General features: G+C 33.7%; 2 protein-coding genes across 2 annotated transcripts in view; one reads left to right on the top strand and one right to left on the bottom strand.

Moving 5' to 3' along the window:
* Nucleotides 1–17070, bottom strand: part of LOC105320144 (uncharacterized) — a 77240-nt gene that overhangs the window by 38072 nt on the left and 22098 nt on the right. The window lies entirely within an intron of this gene.
* On the top strand, nucleotides 10448–12640 carry LOC117685396 (B-box type zinc finger protein ncl-1). The gene is made up of 2 exons (XM_066072233.1): nucleotides 10448–10609; nucleotides 10827–12640. Exon 2 carries the CDS (start codon nucleotides 10860–10862, stop codon nucleotides 12522–12524), a length of 1665 nt encoding a protein of 554 aa, XP_065928305.1. The 5' UTR covers nucleotides 10448–10609; nucleotides 10827–10859; the 3' UTR covers nucleotides 12525–12640.

Below are 17070 nucleotides of genomic sequence, written 5' to 3'. Positions count from 1 at the left end.
ATGTTCAAAAGAACGTGCTCTGTGGCAACCTCTAATGATACACTGTCCACTTATGATATAATGGTGCATTAGTGGTCAGGATGTTGTGCTTTGCAAGCAAATGAGATCTATCCATTTAAATAAAATTGCGCGCGCATTCAAGAAATGAGTTGCTTTATTTTATCTATTCAACATTTGTCAAATTGATCTTAAATTCAATGTATACTCGAAGTAAGTTTCCAGTAAATATATTCACTCTTTACGTAATCATTTGATATTTATTCATTGCCAGTATAATATTATGTTTTAATGCAAACTTCTGCTGACTTGGGAATCATCGAACGCATGCTTAATCAAGTACCATTTTAACTATGATGTGTATAATTATATGAACGAAATTATATTATGTTAAATTCGTACTCGAGCATACATGCGCTCTATACGTCTAAAGGCAAAATATGAAGGAAAAATGACGTTCTAACATATTAACATTTTTGAATAATTTTTTTCTTTATGTCACAAATGAAATAGTTTTATTACTTTGCCCTGCAAATTGCCGAATCACATCGAAAATATTGCTCTTCCGAAAACAGTTTATAGCGAGCTATACTCGTGTGGGATAGTGAAATTTTACCTCGAGGCTAAGGTTTACGATCGACCATACTGGTAAAGCTTGTCTCCTCGGTGGTATTTCACTATCTTACACGAGTACATGTATACAGTGAATAATACTGTTATTCTACTTTACAAGCTACCTCACATGCCTAGTCATAATTTGATTATGAATTTGGAAATATTTAAATAAACTATACAATTCAGTGTATCTGTGGGTATCTTTTCTTCCTCTGTAGTTTTATTGCGGTGGAACAGCTGAGGATGAAGGATAGCCTGACGTCTCCCATCACCTCCACCCAAGTCTACTTCTTCCTGGGAGGGGTGCCCGACTCCAGTAACATCTTCCTGAGGGTCCCCCCAAAGATCTCATTCTGTTCCAGTGTTTGGATGTGGAGAATATAGTGAATATAAGTCTCACCAAAATTATCTCCCTTACTTAGAATTGGCAATCAACTTTCACTTTCATCAAATAATGTATCATTTGGGTGGCTTGATTTGGCTTAACTGGGTGTAATGTAGTGTACATCGGTGTAAAAATAAATATTGCGGACAAGGATGCACTTTAAGCACAGGATCCTTTCTTTAGCATTAAGCATTGAAACCCCTTAAAACATCATGTGATAGAGGTAAAGTAACACGCATAACCTATGTTTATGAATAATTATGTACATGTTTGTAATGAATTCAAACACAACGTTCTGTGTTCAACTGCATGTACACATTTAATGGGTTTTATTTTGGTTTATGTGGGTGTATATATTTGCGGTTTGTCATGCACTGATTAAGAATGGAAGATAAGCCCTTTTTAGCTCACCTGAGCTGAAAGCTCAAGTGAGCTTTCCTGATCACCTTTTGTCCGTCGTCCGTCTGTCCGTCCGTCCGTAAACATTTCACATTTTAAACTTCTCTAAAATCACTTCGCCAATTTCAACCAAATTTGGCACAAAGCATCGCAATAGAAAGGTGGTTATAAATTGCAGAAATGAAAGACCAATCTTTATTTAAAACGGAGTAAACCTCAAAACTGTAGAAAATGGGGGATGCATTTTAAAAAATCTTCTTCTCAAGAACTGTTGAGTCAAATTCAACGTAATTTTGCAAAAATAATCCTTAAGGAAAGGAAAACATAGATTGCAAACATCATTGGCGAACTCTGTTTCAATTTTGAGTAATTAACGAAAATAAAAATAAAGAGATAATCGCTGTCAATCAGTTTATAACTTCGGGTTCGGTATTCCATATCGAAAACGAAAGTTCATTGTGTGTGTAGGACACAGACCACAATTAATTTTCCCTCTTATTCCTTTATACAAAAATAAATCATATAAAAAATTCCACCGGCTCAAATGAGTTCAAATACAGCATACCCATAGAATGACACTAGTCCTACAACATATCCAAACTACAGGAAAATCAATCGAGAGGGGACTGAGATATGGCCCCTAAAATAACCCCTACCATGAAAAATTCACTTTCACTTTGGAATTTGTGTAAACATTGGCCTCTTTACACCCTTTCTATTGCGCCTGTAAAGATAATTTTTCTAAATTTTTTCCTGTCTGTATTTTTTTTCAAACCTTCTTCTTTCCATCCATGCCATAAAAGGAACCAAATTCGACCATTTAGTACCCCCTAGGAATTTTTGAAATAATACATACATTTTTAGAATGGAACTACTTGCGTGGTCAATGAGCACGGGGTAAAAATAGTGGTATGTGACCTAATAATTACACAATTCTTCTTTGATTTTGATGAAACTTGGTAGGTAGACACTTATACCCATAATACACCTCCCTGTGAAATTTGGCGGGAATTGTGTATTGTGCATCAGAGTTATAGGCCTTTGAAATATGGTCCAGGAAGGCTGAATTAACATGCAAAATCTAGCACGTTACACACAATATTCAAATTTCAAGAGCTACATTTAACATTAATTACTTGTCAAAAGTTTCATTAATCTATTACATTCATTAACCTAACATGTCTACATGACGATGCTAATGATGATTTAATTCTTTTACACCTGGAACTATTTTTTGGAAATTTTTGAAAAAAATACCCCAAATATGGCTAAATTTTTCAGAAAATGCCAAAAATGAAACATTTAATCACATGCTATGCGCTTGAAAAAATATTTAAAAACTTCTGCAATAAGTTTGCTATAGAAATCAGGTATTTTGATAAATATACAGTGGCTAATCCGTTTACATTAAGCAGATAATCACATAGAACCATTCACACATTTTCAGGAAATGGCACTTGCTGACCAAAGTAGATTAACTCAGAGTACACAGGGCTGATATGGATAGGCATAAAATGCTTTTTGAAACAAAACTAACAATTTAGAAGAATTTAGAATGAATTCTATTTGTCCATTCATTACATATACACTGAATAAATTACTTAAATGTACCCTAATTCATAAGGAGCCTTGGTCCATGAAAACTGTACTCTTAAAACAAAGGGAGATAACTCTACACATTAAAATCCAAAGTAGGGATTTTTTACAAACATTAACGAGAAACTATATTAGAAATTACAAGTCCATCACATTCTTTCAGCATTATCTGGTGTGATAAATCTTGAGGAGATCATACCTTTTGTAGCGAGGATTCACCATTCAAAGTCATGGGTTTCTACATACATTGTGCATTTAGAGGTGAAAATGTCTGGTATGTTACCATGAACAATGAAGACCAAGACTCAAATTAATGATGAGAGTGCCAAAAAGATATTACTACAGTATTACAAATAGTAAAGCTTCTAGCAGACCTCATATATCTTGGGCAATCACTGTTCAATGCCAGCAACCAAACTCATACACATGCTACATTTGTTGGTAGTTACATTTCTAGGACACAAAGAGGGGAAAAAACTGACATAATAAGACTTTAAAGCAGTAATTTAAATAAAAGTTTGCAAGGCATAGATAATTTAGATGCTAAAATGACTATTTCTAACCAGTAAAATGTATATGTCTCATATAAATATCTATACATGAAGGTTTACATATTCTAAAGTACTGAGGAAAATGTTGTGATGCCTACTCACCATCAGATTTCAAGTGTTAAATTGTAAGAAAAATATGAATAAATGAATAAAATCAACTTACCATTTGTTGTTTTCTTCATTATTTCTCTGTCAAAATGATGTTAACTGAAAGGGGGGGGGGGCAGCAGGTGCCCCTTTACCAGCTTGTATGCCGTGTCATGCAATCTGCTAGGCAGTGAAATATGTCATCATTCATAGGAATCATAAAGTAACATAAGCCCTACTTTCCTTCTTATAATTTAATCAAAATAATATTAAAGGAAATATATATATATATACTTTTACATGTACTATGATTGATATGAGAGAGAGAGAGAGAAAGAGAGAGAGAGAGAGAGAGAGAGAGAGAGAGAGGAGTATATTTAAGGCTTTATAACTTAATGACAAATCGACTAATTCTTTTATGATTTGGGTGATAAGTAAAGTTAACATTAGAAAGTGTTTTTAGACATTTTGCAAGTACTTACGTCCCCTGTTTGACTCATTGATGACACCATGCTGTTCACACCCCGTTCAAATCCATTTCACACAATTTCACCGTTATTTTTTCATATTATCTGCCAAAATTGAAAAAGAACCCCACAAAATGTCATTATTCATCCTAATTGTTTGAAAAATAACGAAAAATTAGACTTAAGTTGATAAACGTGGATTTTGACCTTTGACCTGATAGGACACAGACCACAATTAATTTTCCCTCTTATTCCTTTATACAAAAATAAATCATATAAAAAATTCCACCGGCTCAAATGAGTTCAAATACAGCATACCCATAGAATGACACTAGTCCTACAACATATCCAAACTACAGGAAAATCAATCGAGAGGGGACTGAGATATGGCCCCTAAAATAACCCCTACCATGAAAAATTCACTTTCACTTTGGAATTTGTGTAAACATTGGCCTCTTTACACCCTTTCTATTGCGCCTGTAAAGATAATTTTTCTAAATTTTTTCCTGTCTGTATTTTTTTTTCAAACCTTTTTCTTTCCATCCATGCCATAAAAGGAACCAAATTCGACCATTTAGTACCCCCTAGGAATTTTTGAAATAATACATACATTTTTAGAATGGAGCTACTTGCGTGGTCAATAAGCACGGGGTAAAAATAGTGGTATGTGACCTGTAAGGCAGCCAAGTTTGAATGTTGACGCATGGCAAATGGGTCAAACTGACAAAGATGATTTTGCTTGTTGTGCAACAGTTTACATGCGAAGGGATACTTGAAACATGCTAAATATATTTGTGCCAATTTCGTGAAGTCAATTGGGATTCAATCTTTCGACGCGTTGACCTTTTCACTCATGACCGTGGTTTTACGTTGTTTTAAATTTCGTTTAATTATGCTTTTTAACTTGAGAGGAAATATTGCCTGTATTTTGGGATTTTTACGTATCGAAGCAAATATAGACTTCGGGAAATCAGACAGTTATTATTTTACCTGCGCAAAATTAGCATAATCTGATGCACTAACTGCATATCATATTATAAATACTATACATTTTACTGGTAATTCGGTACGATCTCTACGTTATGGTGGATTATAATGCAACGTGTTTTGTTAAGATGCTCTGTATTTTCAGTCTAAACAGAGATGGTTTTTGCTTCTAGAAATATATAGGTACATATATATGTTTATTCTGAAAAATGAATTGTGCTCTTTCTTTGTTTAAGTGCATGTTTCTTCTGTTTTTATTGTTTATTCACAATTTTCTCTTCACTAATCATTTTCAGCTGAGTCATGTTTCGAATTATAAGCAAGATACAGAGCTTTGCTCCCAGAACTGAGGCCATGCTGTTGGTCATTCTGAATAGGAAATTCCAAGTTTAAAAATATTAAGTTGAATGTTATGAACTCTTGTGAACAAAAAATTGACCCAAACCAGGCAAAATCTTGCTTTTAATTCTACGACTGAAGCTGAAATTTTGATTTATCACAAGAAATGTCTCAATAAACGTTAAATACTTGTACAGAAAAAATAAAAGGATGATATGCTATAACAACTTTTTGGGGCCCCTCCTTATACGATGAATTTACACCAACTTTGATGGGTTTTTTCAGACACAATTAAATTAAAACGACCTCTTTAAAACAGTTTAAACATTACTGTTACGGGGATAAATCTATTATCGCTATTTTGAAGAAAAAATTACAGCGGAAAATCATCTTAATTTGTAGCCATTTTTTAACGTTGATTTTGAATATAGATAAAAATAAAGTGTGGACCTTCGTTAAATAGAGCGATATGCCTGTCAATACATTGCAATCTGAGGCTCATCGGGGGGGGGGGGGTAGATTGACAAGCAAAAAAAGGATTTTGAGTATATGGCTATGTCTAACTTTGCAAAAAAAAAGTGGGGGGGGGGGGGGGGCTCCACCCAGTTCCGACGCTTATATATTGGTTATACATGTAATAGCTCTTTAACATAATACATGACAGCATTTTTCATTCGACTGTATTCATCGATTAAGTGAGAAAGGTTATAAAACGTAACACGAGTTCACGCCTGGTAAACAACAATCGTTTATAATGTGGAAGACCAATTAAATATTTGAATGTTTTTGATTTGAGCACCTTGGGGTACAAAATACAATAACTAGCTAGTACAATGTAGTTGAAGATGAATATGTACTTATATGCCTATTCTTATATATAATTTGATCGTTTGATAAAGTGAGGGGGCAGAACTAAAATAAAGAAAATTGGAAGTTAAGAGTGTACCCCTACCAAAATTTTGTTTTCTATCTTGCATAGGATCTTATTTTTGGTAATAATGGTATTTCATAGGGGTATAATGTCATAGATTAAGTGTAGGAAAATAAGTGTAAAATTTGGATACAGTTTATTTTATGGTATTCTTTTTTTGTTTTTCTACCGAGGGGCCATTTGGCACAATATTCTTTGAACACCCATATAAAACCATTGTTGCTCAGGTGAGCGATGTGGCCCCATGGGCCTCTTGTTTTTTCTGATAAGACTAGCGCCCCCCCCCCCTCCCCCTTTCACTTATAATTTGCCTCTGACGCCACTAATTATTTTCCGTGTTATGTTATCTTGTGTATGTAATGCATATTGAATACAATGTACAGACAAAACTCTTTGCGCTCTCGTAAATAAATAAAAAATGCTTTTTGACATGGTGTTGATACGTTTGCATGTGATACCAAGGAAAGACAACTGAGTCATGATGGTTAAAATATAATGTCTAATGTCGTTTTATGGAATGCTGTAGATACTTGACAGATTGTTATTGTCATTTTTCATTCCTTACACTGAAAATGCAATCTGCATGTATATCATGCACTGAGTTCAACGCATTGGACAGGTTTAAGATTTAAGACCAACTCAAATTGTTTTACTCTTTGAGCTTCATGGTTATAAAAAGAAGTAATTATACTGTTCATACCTAGCTATACTCAGAGTAAAACAGTTAAATTAAATATAACTACACTGCACTTGTATGGATGTGTAAATAGAGGTAAATAGATCTTTAGATACAGAGCTTGATCTTGATTATATCGACGCAGGAGTAGATATAAGCTAACATTCTTTACACCCGGTGGTGAGTAGGACAGCAACATACTTTCTACACCCCCGCCCACCCTTGTCCAGCTTAGTTCATATGGTTCAGAGTAAGGTCTGCTACATGATTTTTATCTCATTCTCCACGTTCTTATTCATGATGTCCATGCCCTCTCTCTCTTTCTCTTGCCTTCTGGGGTCCATGCGGGTAGTGCTGTTTTTTTTAGGGGACTAGAGATCTTTTTGGATCACTTGCCTTTTCCATCTCCTTCAGCATCTGCTTATGGTGATGCCCATTTCCTCTTGATGATATCTGCCTTGTACATGTAATTTATTTTCTAAAATAAGAGCGGACTAAAAAGAAGGTTGATTAATATGGATGAGAGACAGAGAGAGAATGAGATAGAGCATATTTTTCCGTATCAAAGGAGGAGTGTATATCATTTATACATGATGTAATTAGATGAGTGCACATACAGTTAGTTACATGCAATATACTCTGTAGCCAATGTACATGTACTGTGCTACATCAAATATCATTTGTTTGGACATGCTCTCTGCAGTTATTGTTACTTTTAACGTACACCAATAGTTTGTTTATGGAATGTTTATGATAATGAAGGGGTTAGAATTAATTTAATAAAAGAAGGATTCATTTTACACGCAGATGCATGCCGATTGAGGGAAGGAGGTGTTAGAAAGAAAAATGAAGACCACTGTTGAATTTTGTATTTCAAATTTTGTGAGCAATGCAGAAACAAACTATTTTATTCTGTTAGGTCATGTCAGGTCTCATTACAATTGTTATCCAGATTTATTTTTGGAAGTCAAGGCTTTGTCTTTTAAGAGGAATAAGTTTGGTGAATTGTGTGTGTAAGCGTAGAAAACTGTTGTTTCAGATTTTGTTACTTAGAAAAAGGAAACATTTTAAGTGGCGTCGGAAGGAAATAGAAAGTGAGGGGGCTAGACCTAACAAATCTTTAGAAGCAAAAAAAAAAAACAAAAAAAAAAAACCCAAAAAAAACAAAAACAAAAACAAGAAATAACAATTACAAAATAATGAAGTTGTAAATCGGGAGGGGGAGGGGGTGATAGGTAGGTGTGGAGTGTAGCGTAGTATACCTGTAACTTCAATCTTTAATATTACTCTTATTTCCTTGCATACTCCCAAAACAGTGGGGGGGGCATATTCGTAATTCTTCATTTTGTTTGTATAACCTTTAATTTATTTGAATTTAGAAAAACGATGTTTGCTGCGAGAAAAGTGAGAGGGGGGTCCCTTGTTCCGATGATTTTTTATCAGCCAAAATAACCCTAGTTATTTAATTTTTCTCATACAAAAATGGAAACACCCCCCGAACATCAAAACCACATTGTACATTTTTGATTATACTATTAAACCTATTTTATTGTACAGAGCTGAAAGTTGGGGGTATCTTAATCCATTTGGAAAAAAAATTCAGATATCTGGACCAGAATCTGGTTGTGTAATGGACAAAATTTATTCCAACACACTTTGTGACAATTGCATTTTAAGTTTTGGAAATTAATACTTGGTGTGCAAAAATATGCAACAAACTTAGCTGTTCTATCTGAACTGGGAAGCTTTCCCTTACATTTTGATATCGTAAGATCTATGTTAAGTTATTGGTACAGACTTGAGAATGAAAGTCAACCCTTTCCACTTTTTTATAATGTTTATTGCGAGTCGAAACAGTTATTTAAACAGAATACACCCTCCTGGTATGGCTCAATTCAACTTTTAACTAACAGCATTGATGGCACAAACAATTTACTGTCAGTAACAATACAAAATTCAAAAGGGCACTTAGAGATTGTCTATTTAAACAATTTATTAAAGAATGGAATTCTAAATTCACTGAACACGCTGACAAAAACTAAAGTTTCTACAGCACTTTTAAGCAGTATTTTGGCCAAGAAAACTACCTTAGATTACTTAAAATTTTTAAGCAGAGGAGAAGTTTTACTCGTTTTCGCATTTCCGCTCATAGACTTAATATTGAAAGAGGACGATATCAAGGCTTTCCTCGGCAAGAAAGATACTGTAACTGATTTAATGTCAAATCAGTGGATGATGAAAAACTTGTTTTTATTTCCATGTGATCATAATAAGGCATTAAGAAATACTCTGTACAATCTAGCTCTTGTGACTCTTGTGAAAATTTTCAATACATGGACAATGACCAAAAATTATACTGGCTTATGACAAATGAAGATTTACAAGTACTTGTACAACCCAGTAAAATGATTCTTATAGGTGTAATATAATGGTTTTAGTTATATATACATATATAATATGCAATGTATTCACTTTTAAAGAGGGTGTGTTATTTTATGTAAAAGCATACTGGCTTGAACACTTAAGTTACAAGTAGACCAGTCTAATTGACTGCGCAGGCACCGTCCCTTGGTACTCTCCGTTTTCAGGCCACTTTGTTTCTGTATAGCTGTTGTGTTAACAGATTACCTCACACAGTTTAATGCGTAAATCCCATACACATGATTCATTGTGTTGATGAATTATTTTGCATATTGTTGCCTGTAATATGAACCTGGACATTCTAGGCTACTATTTCATTTAGTATTTGTTATAATCATGATATTATTTTTTTTAACGTGCATGTCCCCTGATGGCCGTTGATTGGTGAATAAATATTTACTAATAGATTGTAATTGTGAAATCATGATAAGCAGACTTAAAACCAAATTACCATCAAATGGATATCTTATATTTGTCATAAGTTTTTACAATAGTGTTTGCTATATTGTCTATTGAATATTTAGGACATTAAAGAGGTTTTTAACAATTAAAGGGTTTTTACACATGCCGATCAAAAAAGGGAGTGTTGTTTGAATGTCAACGGAAATAAAATGTTGTGTTGAAGATAATTTAAACAATACATGAACAAAACAATTTTATTCTGTAAATACTCCTCCGTATTTCTTTTGTTTTAGAAGGAGAGTCGCTAGCGTTCAATGAGACTGATATTTAATAAAAGCTGAATCTAATGTGGACTCCTAAGCGTAGACACCAGTAAAATATGTTTCAAAAACATAAAAAAGCATGCGCAGACCCAGACAATGTTTCATTAGAGTTTGGCCGGGGGGGGGGGGGGGGTCAGAGACATATTTTTTGGTGATTTTATAATGACATTTTGAGAAATTTGAATTTTGCACGGTGGTACTGACCCCCTCTAGATTCAAGCATGAAATAACTAAGATTAATTAATCGTTTATTGTTATATCAGTCGTCATAAAATTGAATTTTCACCGACAGAAAGGGGGGGGGGGTACACCTACTAATATCCACCACTGTATTTTTATCACGTGATACTCATAAGCTGGAGACCGCGTCACACCGCCATAGAGACCAGACCAGAAAGTGAAAATACCCGATTCGCCATGTTAATTTGTAAAGGTGTGTAGTTTGTTTACGAATCAGAAACTTATGAGTTATGTTAATCATGTAAACAAAAATATGTAAATTCTGTAAGAAAAACTGGTTTACTGACAATGAACGATTTCACTAGATTTTTTTTCTCTACAAGTTCAAGGATTAGATCGTTGTGCATGTACGTCTGTTAAAAATGGATTAATTATTGACAAAATGAATAATCGGTAAATTTTATTTCCAGACTTCTATTAATCACCCATCAAGGTGTCTGACCATGGACCGTACTTGGGCCCAGGATGTTTTACGGTGTCATCTCTGTGAGACCCCGGGCCCCCCTATGTACTGTGACATTTGTCACATACATCTGTGTAAAGCCTGTGTGGGAGAACATCTCTCTGATGAATCCAAAGACCACAGAGTAGTGTCATTTAAAAAGTGGAAATTTGCTCCTGAATGTTTAAAACATTCCAAAAAAATATGTGAACTTTATTGTGAGCATTGTAACATCTCTATTTGTTTAGAGTGTGTTTCTACTGGTGAACATCTAGGACACAAACAGGTTGAACTCTTAAAAAGTCTTGAGGCAAAGAAAGAAGTATTACAGAATGATTTACAAGAATTGGAGAATTTATTTTTTCCCAAATACCAAGAAATTGAATCAAATTTCCCAGTTCTAAAAGCTGATTTGAAGGAAAACTCAAAGAAATTGAGAACATCTATTGATAAACATGGAGACATTTTGCACCGTGAAATAGACACTGCTATCAATAAACTGAAATCCGACGTGGATGAAATGGAATCCAAACACCTGGTTGCCATAAATAAGCAGGAAAAAGAAATTAAGCACAGTCTTTCTGAAATCACACAGATCATTGCTTATGTGAAGAAATTACTGAACTCCAATGATGTCAGCCTTGTCTATGCTTACAACTCCAGAAATGCTGAATTCAAAAGATTGCCTCCTAAACTCACAGTTTCCTTACCAAGATTCACCCCTCAGAAAATTAACAAAGAACAGATTTATCAACAAATTGGTTCTCTGTCAGCGTTATCCATCAAAACAGAAGAACATGTGTATACAATGGATTCTCCAGGTGCTGAGTCCTCTCCCCCGGACAGACCACTCACTGATGTACCACAGATCATCACAGATATAAACACTGAGTATGGAGAATCTAATAGATTCAGCAGTGTGTCCTGTCTGAGTGATGATGAGGTATGGACGTGTGGTGAGGACAACATGATGCGACTCTACAACATCCACGGTAAACTAGTGAGGTCAATCAAAACCAAGTCACGATACAAGCCAGGGCACATGGCAGTGACACAGAGTGGTGAACTAGTTTATACTGATCCCAATGATAGAACTGTGAACATAGTGAAGAATACACAGATACAGACAGTGATCAGACTACGGGGGTGGAAACCTGGTTTTGTGTGTATAACTTTCTCTGGGGACATTCTTGTTGTCATGATCAATGATAAGAAACGAACAAAAGTTGTACGTTATTCTGGCTTCACAGAGAAACAAACAATTCAATACAATGACAAAGGACAACCTCTTTATTCATCTGATCCTTACTCTACATATATTACTGAGAACAAGAACCTAGATATCTGTGTAGCTGACTCTAGAGCCGGTGCAGTAGTTGTGGTCAATCAGTACGGGAAACTCCGGTTTATATACACTGGTCCTCCCTCTACTACCAAGGTACCATTTCATCCAGTCGGCATCACTACAGACAGCCAGGGTCGGATCCTGACAGCAGAATCAAACAATAACCGTATCCACATCCTGGATCGGGACGGACAGTTCCTCCGCTATATTGACAACTGTCATTTACAGTATCCATGGGGTTTATGTGTGGACACCAGAGACAACCTCTTTGTGCCTGAGAAGATCACAGGCAAAGTAAAGAAAATTCAATATTGCATGTAAACAAACGACAATGATTAATTTATATGTCTACAAAATGTATATGTAATCATTATGTAAATATGTACAATAATATATACAAAATCTTTTTTTATCTTTCAACAATTATCATATTGAGCTTTACTGGCCGTTACATGTCTATAAATATAAATACGTTTTATTTGTTTATTATATTAAATCTAATTAGAATTGATCTTTTAATCAAATGCATTAAAGAATCGTTCACACAATAATGATGAATATTTCAACATACTGTTTTTGTGAAAGTTAAACATTTCAGTATGTTTAGATATTCATCATTATTGTGTATATGTCCAAGGTCTGACGCTTTATTTCACCAGGAATGAAAAATGTATGTACGGGTACTCACATAACAATTTGATATTTAGTCTAGAGTTAGGTATAACATACGGTCATTTTTCCCTAGGTTTAGAACATGCATGCAGATAGTCTAACAATGAAGTTAATTTTGTATTAACTTCATAAGTAAAATTCAACGGAAACGTCGCAAGTGTCTACCCACATGTCTTTGTTAGGTAGACACCAATCTAATAAAAATTAGATCTTTGATCCGCTCCTCATAGATCGCTACACAAAGTTTTGTGTAGCGATCTATTATGAGCGGATCAAAGATCTAATTTTAATTAGATTGGTGTCTTCCTAGCAAAGAAATCAAAAATGGAGAAGAAAGAATCCAAATTATATGAATTCATTAAAGATTCAGACCCCAAAAGGTGAAAACAGGGCACAGACACCTTATACCTTCCCGAAAATAGAACAAAAATGAAAAATACGCTCAGGAGAAAGAAGTTGCACTTCTGCTTTGAAATTGGGATGCAGGTGTGAAAGACTACCGTTCAAATATATATATATATATATATATATATATATATATATATATATATATATATATATATATATATATATATATATATATATATGAAAATGCATTTCACGTTTTAATGTTATTTTTAAAAGTACATGTTTAGAAAGAGAGATGCGTAATGCGTAATCACATTTTCCCGTCCTGAAGAATGCAAGTTTATTTCTTTGTAAAGCTGACACAATGAAGGATACAACTATGGTATTTTAACAATAAAATATCATTTGGGTGGGGGGTTTATGCGAGTTTAACATTGCAGAAAATATAACATATACGTGTATATTAACTCTCAAAAGTTGGAAAAAAAATTAAACTTATAATATTTTAGAGATTGAGTTTGACGTTAACATGATTTTCCGTACAATCTGTGATTTTTTGTGTTTTTTGGTTGCTCAAGTTTTCGACCAATCAGTAAGTTAGGTAGAACTGAATCTAAATATGCATATTAAAGTTATCAAAAATAGGTTTTGGGGTCCCCCTTCGGAAAAGTTAGATATCCCTCGGAACTACCCCCCTCCGCCCCGCCCCCGGTAAAAATGTCTAGATTCGCGCATGAATCAAATTGGTATGAGAAAAAGATGAGAAAATACTTATTAGATGCATTCTGTTGTTTTTCCATTATACCTTGATTTAAAATTTAGCAGATTTTAAAACTTTATTTTTAAGTATAAATTAAATATAAATTAGATCGCTTTTGACAAGAGTGCTCATTCGATATCAGCTATATGTACATGTATATGTATTTGTTTACACAGGAACACGAGGCATGAAAGCAAAGGTAAGTATAAATCGTTAAAATCTTAAATTTTCTATAAACTGTGTTTGCTTTGAGTGCTTTAATTCTAGTACATGGAATTAAATTACAGAGAGAGAGAGAGAGAGAGAGAGTAAGAGAGAGAGTGAGAGAGAGAGAGGAGAGAGAGAGAAAGAGAGAAAGAGAGAGAGACCTCACTACTCTATAATTATGTAGATACCTAAATATATCCGCTTATCTTGCATTTTTAAATGGGATATTTGCAGATTATTTTACAAATCAGCCAGAAAAGATTGCAGTTTTCCTAGTATTTCTTTTCTGTATTATCAATTATTAAACTTCACTGTTATAAACCTAAGTAAATTTATTTACAAAGTCAAGACTTATATTGTTACATCCTTAATAATACGTTCTTTACTAAAGTAAGATTCTTCAACATCGCATGACATGTTTATGCGGTTTTTTCCACAAGGATTTCACGTGACATTTAATATGTTTATAAAACCAAAATGTTTCATGAGATGTCAAATTACTAGTACATGTAGTTGTGTTACAAAACTGTCAAATTTTTAAAAAAGATATTCTTACGATTGTTAGACTTTTTTATACAACGAGTTACTAGTATTTAATTAATTGGCCAAAGTCTGTACTGACCATGGAGGCAGCTAGTTAACAGGATATCAGTATGATACATGTATATTATGTATATTAAACTTGCAACTGATTCATAAAGAATCTATGGTTTTGAAGTCTAAACAAAATGGAGAATACAGACATAAAGTGCTGTATACTTTCAAATAATATCTGCATTGCAGATAATATTTGAAAAAATTATAGATGTTAAAAAGGACAATACTGTCAGTGCTATTGTCTATACTATTACGAGGCACTATTTATTTGATTGATTTAAAACGTAGATCAATAGTTATTAATTATCGATAAGCTAGCTTATGCTTATTATAAATGAAAAAAATAATTACTGCTTAAGAGGAAGTAAGCCAGTAGTATCACAACCGAGAAAAAAACCTAAAACATTGAAATGCTGTGAAGCTTTATCATCGTAATTATCATTAAGATAGGATAAAGCATTCATCGAAATGTCAAAGCTACAATGTAAATTCATTCACTAGCATGAAAAAAAGTCCTTTTGTCGCATTGGTCTGAATTAGTTCGCAGCACAACTTTTCTTACAAGCTGCACAGAATTTCATAGCACTCTGTAGATACATGTATACCTCGGGAAAACGTGTAGACGTGTATAAAACCACGAATTTACGATTCCGAAATTGTTTCATGTAATGTTGGCCTTTGTGAACGTAGACATTGTTGTTGTTCAAGACAAAATGTAGACTCTCGAATTGACTGGAGGTGTTTGAGTGGTGATTGTGGGTGAGTTATGCCCCTTTATTCAACTACTTCATGTATTTGGTGCGTACTCTGCCATTTATTATGGGTACATAACAATATCAAGTCATGTGGGAACGCAGGGTGTGTGACCTTCCTTCAGTTACTTTTTTTCTTTATTACTTCAGATATTTGTTGAAGATTTCTCCACCTATAACGTTATTACAATAATCTATTTAATTGTTCTTGAAGAATAATTATTTGTTTTTAAAATTTCAAATTAAAACTTCTGCAATGTCTACATTCCCACAACTCCATTCTTCACATCCATATAATAATACTGACATTACAACTTTATCAAAATGATCTAACTGACTTACACATGTGCCTTAAGGTGAACCATTGAACATAGAAATGATTATGCTAACAGGTATTGTTATAATTGAATTGTTAATGAATATTCTGACTGTATTTCGTGTACATTCTATTCGGATAATTAAGAACTCACTTCGGGTAAGTACTCCTTTAATCGAAAAAGAAAATATCACTAATTTTGTAACAAAATTACATGTACTAGTACTCGAAATTAAAATGATAGAAATGAAATATATATCCCAAAATTTTCATGTTAGGCGGACCTTTTCTAATACGGGCCGGACCCTTTTGGAGCAAAGGCGGGCCTTGAATGGTAACATTAAGGGTCTGCCCAACTCTTAGGATCCGAACATGTAAATAATGAACTCATATTTCATATATATGCAGAAACCTGACAAAATTAGGTATTCTAAGAGATATAACTCTAATGACTCATCATAAGTAATATTTATTCGAAGAGTTTTTTTTCACAAGGTATCATTTTTGGTTCAAGATCAAAATGTTTCATAAGATCTCAAATTTATTGTTTCGCAAAACTGTCATATTTTTAAAAAGATATTCATACGCTTGATTCTTAGACTTCTTTATACAACCATTTACTTGTCCAAAGTTTGTACTGATCATGGAACCGATATTTTAGATATGTAATGAATAATAAAACAAGTTTAGATTAAAGCACTTAAAGAATCACTATATTCTGTATTAAACTAATAAGTACAGGAAATCATGATCATTGATATATAGCGAAGTGCTAGGACAATTTATGTTGATTCATTATAAAAGTACCTTTGTTTTATCAGATATTAAAATTAGGAGGAAAGAATTGCCTTGAAAGTTCCATATGAGTGTGTTCTTGTTATAAGCGTATTCGCTGTAATCGTCTAAATTAATGTATGATATTAAAGACACTGTATTAATATAAGATAATAAAGTATTATTATTGGATAATGCCCAGTAGAAAAAGTTTTCAGATTAAATTATGTTTCAGGCAAGCCAGCAGATTACGTACTCACGTAACGCGTTCGAGGAGCCTACCAACTCTAGGACTGAATTAACTTGATGTGAAATGTCACTGAAGGTTGATTGTCCCTGGAATCAGTGAAACAATGAGGAATTTTTTGTGAAGTCAAGAAAGTTTGTGACCTAAAGTAAAATTCTTTGAGAGAATTAGAGAAGCCATTTCAAGCAATGCAG

Source organism: Magallana gigas, chromosome 9, assembly GCF_963853765.1.
Source record: "Magallana gigas chromosome 9, xbMagGiga1.1, whole genome shotgun sequence".
NCBI lineage: Eukaryota > Metazoa > Mollusca > Bivalvia > Ostreida > Ostreidae > Magallana > Magallana gigas.
This window is presented reverse-complemented; position numbering and strand designations above follow the sequence as displayed.

What these genes read in the sequence shown, in the direction of transcription:
- LOC117685396 (XM_066072233.1), top strand. Translation starts at nt 10,860, where the DNA reads ATGGACCGTACTTGGGCCCAGGATGTTTTACGGTGTCATCTCTGTGAG.